The sequence below is a fragment of the Solanum stenotomum genome, chromosome 8, assembly GCF_019186545.1.
Source record: "Solanum stenotomum isolate F172 chromosome 8, ASM1918654v1, whole genome shotgun sequence".
NCBI lineage: Eukaryota > Viridiplantae > Streptophyta > Magnoliopsida > Solanales > Solanaceae > Solanum > Solanum stenotomum.
The window spans coordinates 24,283,125-24,290,742 of NC_064289.1; the positions used below are offsets into that span (position 1 = coordinate 24,283,125).

At 33.7% G+C, this 7,618-nt stretch overlaps 1 protein-coding gene across 1 annotated transcript; it reads right to left on the reverse strand.

Moving 5' to 3' along the window:
- Positions 1-2,009: 2,009 nt before the first annotated feature.
- Positions 2,010-5,926, reverse strand: LOC125873120 (glutamate dehydrogenase A-like). The gene is made up of 9 exons (XM_049553998.1): positions 5,781-5,926; positions 5,579-5,692; positions 3,834-4,055; positions 3,671-3,745; positions 3,445-3,561; positions 3,111-3,361; positions 2,831-2,906; positions 2,661-2,747; positions 2,010-2,362 (listed from the first exon to the last, which is right to left on the reverse strand). The coding sequence occupies exons 1-9, from the start codon at positions 5,886-5,888 to the stop codon at positions 2,177-2,179; spliced, it is 1,236 nt and encodes a 411-aa protein (XP_049409955.1). The 5' UTR covers positions 5,889-5,926; the 3' UTR covers positions 2,010-2,176.
- Positions 5,927-7,618: the final 1,692 nt, after the last annotated feature.

Below are 7,618 nucleotides of genomic sequence, written 5' to 3' on the forward strand. Positions count from 1 at the left end.
TTTGGATCCCCTTCTCTAAAAAATAGAATAATAGAAAATGCGTCATTTATTTAATTATTTTCTCAAAGTTAATCAAATATTGTAAGTTATTATTTTAAATCGTTATTTTCCTAAAAATAGTCAAATATATTTTAGTCAAGTCGCAGGTCAACCGCATGTTAGCGGGCATTTCGAATGCTTAAACCCTTCTCGAAGTGTAAATTGAACCCCGAACCCCCTTTGGTATTTTCAAATGATTTTTTCTGTTTAAATCTTTGAAAATTATAAGTTTTCTTAATTTCTTTAAAAAATTAAGTGGCGACTTTTTTCTAAGTATTTTTCTCAAATTGTTTTATACTTAGAATATTTCAAATAGTGATTTTTCTAAAGGTTAGGAAAATTACAGCATAACAGAAATGGCGACTCTGCTGGGGATTCAATTAGGTTCTAACCATAATGACTTGACTCTCTTTGACTATTTGCTAATATTTGTTGAATTGTTTTACCTCAAATGTGTCTTATTTGCTTAAATTGTGATATCAACTGTCATTGCATGCATATTATTTATTCCGTCAAATGACATTCTTTTTTTCTTTTCACTTAAAGGACGATTATGCGGGTCGCGGTCGTTCGTTAACCAAATTGTTCTCGGGACACCCTGACGATTGTAGTTGGCTACTGGATAGTCAACGGTCGTTAACTGTCCCAGCCCAAGTAGTCCGCTTGGGTCACCAGTCCACTTCAAATAAACTCCACTCTTAGTCAAGACTAGTGTAGAGCCAAACCAAATCACAAATTTAGCGCATTTTGAACTAAGTTGACCCAACACCCAAGGCGTGTTTGGGCCCATTAGAAGTCCACCTTGTGTCTATTTGGCTCATTGGTCAATAAAAGACAATCATGTTTATGTGTTTAAATTTGAAGGATGTATACGCCATTTAGCAAACCATTGTCTCTTGGGGTTGAGTTTTAATCGTTTGTTCAAGTCGAAGGAGAATCAAATTATCATAGCATCCAAGAGCATGGACATTCGAAGATGACAAGAAATCAAGAACATATGATATTTCCTTGGAAGCATAGAGTAGGATTGAACCCCTGTGCTGAACTGTTATTTTGTATCCCATTTCCCCTATTATGTATCCCCATTTAGTTTATTCGTAAAACTTGTATAAATTTGGGTTTTGGGGCAATGGAATGTTTCAAATGACGTCATACATCCTTCAATTCGATAGGCCCACCTTTGGCATAAAAAGGTCATAAGTTTAGGGCGCGATATAAACTGTTTCTGTGTTGCTTGATATAATTGTTTTGTGTTGTGATGTGTCACTTTGTCTAAAGCAGAATTAATCCACTCTTGTTTCTTAGAGCACTCTAAGCATATATTAAAATTCACAACAACAAAGTCCGTCCAAATTACTTCTGAAGTGTTGTCCAAGTTTCTCAAAAATATATAAATCTTCTACTCCAAAAATCTCCTAAGTTTTTATTCGTCCATCACAGGAAGGTCGATTTGCTAGAATGTCTGGAAAAAGTGTCAATGCACCAATCCCACCCATTGCTTTGGTTAGTGATGAAGAAACTGAAGAGTCAATGTTCAGAAAATTTGTCGAGACTAGAGAGAGGATAACTGTAGCCAAAAGGAGACTTGCAATACTGGACCAAACTGAATGGATGCTACGAGCGAGAATTACTGAGGTTGACATGGAAACAGCCTCGGTAAAAAGAAAGATTGCAAAAATTGATCAAGAGATAATTAATATCACTAAAGCATCTGCAAGGATCCCTGAAATTGAACGGGACAATAAGGAACTAAATTTTGGGAATGCTCCCTCCATGAGGGGAAAAGGTAAAACAAAAGTAGGTTCAGATGACGAGAGCACCGGATCGTCACCCTACAGTTGAAGAAAAAGGAAAGAAACCTTTGGGTAGATTTAGGTTCATGTAATACTTCTCTTATGTTTGTCATGTTGTTTTTAAATTTTTATTGTAATCAAGAACTACGCGTATACATACATTCATAAGTCTACATCTATATATATATATCTTCCATTCAATTTGCAGCACATACTTTACAATGTAGCAATAATATGAGAAGCCGCAAAACAGTGAAGAATTATTTAACAACTGTTTTCAAATGTACTATAAAAACGACTAGGTTTATCCAGCAAACAAAGGGTATATGTATGTTGTGCCACGACTACGCCTCCCAACCTCTTAACATTGTAGCACGTGCAACACGATTCACTCCCAATGTGAAAGCACCCATACGAAGATTGCAGTTGTGTGACTTACACATGTTCTTCAGGTTATGGAAGGCTTTCGTCATGTACTTCTCAAGCTCCATGTTAACCTTCTCCTCATTCCACATAAAACCTTGAATATTCTGCACATGAGACGCAACATTAACAACTCAATTTCATTGCACGTCCAATCCCGAGACAAAAAATAACTAAAGTATAGCCATGTTAGAAGCAGTGGAGAAGAAATTGACTCCGAAATGATCACCTAGATACTTAAAATATCTAATCTAATACCGGGCTTAATTAAGTTGTCCGATAATTTATTACCAATATTGTCACAACATTGGAAGCTGACGCCCATGAACTTCCTTATCTTGAGCAAATCGCGTCAAGCTAGATACACCCAATGTAATAAAAGCATATATAGATATCGAATATTACCTGAACCCACTCAAAATAACTGACAGTAACACCTCCAGCATTGGCATAAATGTCAGGAAGTATAACAACTCCTTTCTTACACAAGATCTGCATAAGGCAGCTATCTATCATCAAAATATGGTAATCTTGGTAGTTAAATATCTAGAAAACCTGAAAGAGTGGTACGGTACCTCATCAGCTTCGGGATCAGTAGGATGATTTGCTGCTTCTATTATGAACTTTGCCTTGATATGATCAGCATTTTCTCTTCAGTGAAAAAACAGAATGCACAATGACAAAATTAGATGTATCTCGGTGTATCACAAGTTCACATAGATGTTTCAGTAGTAAAAACAGAATAAAGAAGAAATTCAAATTCTACTACGAGTCTTTGTTAGGTGGCCGTTTGTATAAGACGTTTATTGATTCTCTCAGCGCAGAAGCAATCAAAAGTAAAATAAGGTTGCAAACCTGTTCAAAACTCCTCCCAAAGCACAAGGTATGAGAACATCACACTCATGTGTAAGCAATTCGTCTGAATTCATCGAGTCTCCACCACTAAAACCAGTCAATGCCCCTGTTGCTTCTTTGTGATTCATCAAAGCGGCTATATCAAGCCCGTTAGGATTCTTGACTGCTCCAGTTATGTCACTCACTGCAATCACCTTTCCCCCTTTCTCATGAATAAGCTTTGCTGCCCAAGCTCCCACATTTCCAAATCCCTAAGAAATACAAATATTCAAGCAATAACGTACACGTAGACAATCAGGAACACAATGGAAATTGAACAAGTATGAATTTTTACCTGAATGACAAAAGTCAAGTCCTTAATATTCTTTCCATATTCAGCAAGTAAAGCACCTGTTGCATAAACTACACCACGGCCAGTTGCAGCGTCTCTACCTAATGATCCCCCAAGATCCTAAGACAGAGAATAAAATAGGATACTTCAAATTACAGAACGTACGTATGAATTCTAAAATGTAAGTATCAGATAGGACTTCAATAAGATGTTGCAAAATACGTCTTACAATTGGTTTTCCAGTCACAATTGCAGGTGAGTGCCCATGAAACTTCGAATACTCATCCAACATCCACGCCATGGTCTGTTTGTACAAAGTATCGATAAGCCTATTTGCTTGCATTTATATATTCTAAAAATGTTTGAGATATATAATGATCGATATTACTAACCTGGGAATTAGTACCCATATCAGGTGCAGGGACATCAGTATTAATTCCAATAAGATCATGAATTTTCTGAGTGAAAACACGTGTAAGGCGCTCCAACTCACTAATGCTTAAATCTTTCGGGATGCACCCTATTCCACCCTTAGCTCCTCCATATGGAATATCTGCTACAGCAGTCTTCCAAGTCATTAGTTGAGCAAGGGCATTCACCTCGTCATGGTCAACCTTGCAAAACAAATTTACCATATATCTCAGTACCAAGTCCACTGCTACGAGAAAAAAAAGAACACTTAGACTATTGAGCACCAGCAAAAATTAGAACATGATAGAAACTTGACGTTGATAGACAAGATCAATTGAAAAGGAAAGGTTAGTGGAACTGTTATGATCTAGCATATAGTTAACATAAAGTAATTCCTATATATAGATGAACATTTTATCGATACATGTTTAACCATCAATAAATGAAAGCTAAATAAAATTATGCATACAAACCTACTCATATATATTTATCACCTGCTAAATAGAAGATGCTATGAAAGCTAAAAAGATGAGTTGAACCTCGAAACGTTAAGTTTTCATCTAAACATCAAAGGCCAACGCTTTTCATGCTTGAAGCATCAGAAGGATTGACCAACACATTAATAAAAAAAAATTAACTGGAAGTTACAGATCTCATATACTTCAGTCATGTGCAGCACAACATGAGTGGTCCATCATGATTTCTTTCAACAGACGTGCATACTTTCTTTGAACGCAAGTTGCGCCCAAAGCCATTAGGCTAAGGGCATAACATGAGTGATCTTGATCTTGTCTAATTTATACAGCACGGTGGGGGGCTAAAAATAATAAGCGAAAGGTTATGCCTAGAGGTTCTGTAGTACTCTAAACAAGTCACACATACACCCTAGTACATGTTCCTCGACACTGAGGACACCCCCAAAGAGCAGGGTATTTCATGACATTTCAGATGTTGATTTTCCGGTCCCCAAAAAATACAAATAACAACAATATTATCTATAGAAGATTCCCCTTGAACAGGAACCAGACACTTTAATCTACCGCACAAGCAAATAAATAAACAATCTTAACCCCTATATATGTTTAACATAATTGATCATTACTTGATTACAACAGAACACCTATTCATCTTTGTATGCAATGAAACCATTTAGCCTAAGCAAAGTCCTCACATCTACAAAATCTCTCTCACAATACAAGACACATTGCAGTCTATATACCAAAAAGGAAAAAAGTCTTATTCAACCATTTTTTTGTTCATTTACCCTTCCCTAGGAGCTTCTATACCCTTCATTCTCCCTCGATTCCCACGAACTTAGGGTCAAAGAAGGAGGATCCTTACCATCCGAGCAACCCTCTAGTCAAGTCTTATCCAACCTCAATTTTTCCAAAGTCCAAATTTTTCAAAGTGAAAAATAAGAGTATTACCACAGTGCTAACAAAAAAGCAATCCAATTATGTAAAATTTACTCCCTCCATTTCAAGTCATTTTCTTTACTTCTCCTTTTAATCTGTTTCAAAAGAATATATCTTTCCTTTTTTGACAATTCTTAATCTAACTTTCCGTATGACATGTTTATTACCACAAGATTAAATGATTTTGGTACATTCAAGCAATCTTTAGTGTAACATCACAAAATTAAAAAAAAAAAATTACTTCCTTAAACTCGATGTCAAATCAAAACCAGATAAAATAACAGGTAAAAAGAGCAAATTGAAAAAAATACCTCAGGATGGTATCTGATTCCCCCTTTCATAGGACCTCTAGCGTTATCATGTTGAACTCTGAATCCAATGTAGGAAACTAAGGTTCCATCATCCTTAGGAATTGTACATTCCACCTGATTAACACATATATACATATAATCAACTTTCAGGGACGTTAAAATGATGTATCCGAAAATAGAAATGACGACAAACAAATTAAACCTTGATTTCTCTGAAAGGTATCAAAAGACTCTTCTCAAGTTTAGAATCCAATCCAAGAATGCGACTGGCCTTGCGAAAGTTACGATTAGTTGCTGCAAGAGCATTCATGTCTCTGTTTTACCCAAAAAAGGAAATTAGGAGATGAATCAATGGAAACGTAACAAGTACTTCTAGTTGAGGAAAGATAGAAATACTATATAATAAGGAATAATTCCAAAGTTGACTACAAGTAGGACGTGACAATCTATGAAGTGTCTGGTTGTGTGTTTGCTAATTTATGTATCTTATTTATTGAGTTTAGATAAAGATAAATTCATTATAAATAAAGTACAATATATGTGTATGATTCAAATAAAAATAAATTCAAGAATACAAAAATAATTTCATCATACATAATGTTCATTGTTTCTAATTAATAATCAAATATTATTCATTGTATTTTACTTAAAAACATTCAATGTATGATGGTGAAAGAATAAACTATATAAACAACATAGCAAATTTCTTGAAATCATATTTAAAAATGGCTTCTCATTCAAAAGGTGTCACAAAATCACCAATGACATATCAGATACGTAAAACATTATGTGAGTACGAAAGAGATTATTCCAAGTACACTCAAAAAGATTTGCAGTCATGACAACACTAGAACTTTTGGATGCAATAAGAAAAGTTAGAAATAAGCTTCAATTAGATTTAAATTTTAACAATAAACAAAATACTATAGAATCATATTTTACTAAATTTTCTTAGATATCTGTGTCATTTTAAAGAATTATTAATTTATAATATTAATGAGACCATATAATTATATAGGGGTTTTACTGTACCATTATTAGATATTGTCTGCTCCCTCCGTCCATTTTTACTTGTCCACTATACTAAAATAGTTATCCAACAACACTTGTCCAGTTTAACTAACTTTTATATACATATATATAATATTTTAAATAAATTCTTAAAAATTACTACGGTACATATAATCAATCTTTCGCACTTTTAATTCGTAACTTTAGGTGTTTACATTATAATAATCCAATTTGACACATAATTTTGATAAAAACTATTGAAGAAGCCACGATGAGATGTTGGTCTTAGGGTATAAATGTTGCAAGGTGTGGATGTGTTGATTGTGTTATTTCATGCAAATAGCATTTATACCATTTTCCCATTTTTGCCTCCACATTAAAAACGGTCAATCCAACACAATAGTCTCTTGAAAATTAATACTCCTCTTATATTAGTGGAAAGTAAGGTCTAAATACACGTTTATTACATGATTTTATTTTTTTAATTATTTTTTTTCCCGCAAATTTACCAATAGACAGTGTCTAGTGGCCTTTTATTAAACATAAAAAATATCAATAGGAATAAGTGCAAGCAAGGGAGACTAGGTTTTATCTTACTAATCCTAATAAAGTACCTAACGTCTACTACCTAACATGATTTTACGAAAAAACAAAATATTTGTGGTGGGTAGAATTAGGCTCAATTCCTAGTAAATTCAAGTGTTGGATGCATAAATCTATCAAAATTTTATCATATTATAATTAATTTTGTGATAGATTTGTCCATCATAAGTACTATTTCATTATTAATTTGTGTTTTTCTCATCATAAAATAACTAAATTCACAAAGTTTTCCTTTTAAATCTTTCATTGACCTACTTTTTGAGTATATTTCTAATATGTCTACAGCCTCGAAAATGGTTAAAAGGCTTTCTTTTAATCTAGATATATAATATATCAGACCTTTTATATTATATATCTAGTATATCTTTTTTTATAAAATAACCAAATATTTACTAATAAAAGTATATTTATACTAATACTATTATA

Coding starts and splice junctions, on each gene's coding strand:
- LOC125873120 (XM_049553998.1), bottom strand. CDS start 5,888: ATGAATGCTCTTGCAGCAACTAATCGTAACTTTCGCAAGGCCAGTCGC. Junction 3,562..3,670: donor TTGTGACTGGAAAACCAATT/GTAAGACGTATT, acceptor TCTCTGTCTTAG/GATCTTGGGGGATCATTAGG. Junction 3,362..3,444: donor ACTTGACTTTTGTCATTCAG/GTAAAAATTCAT, acceptor TGTATTTCTTAG/GGATTTGGAAATGTGGGAGC.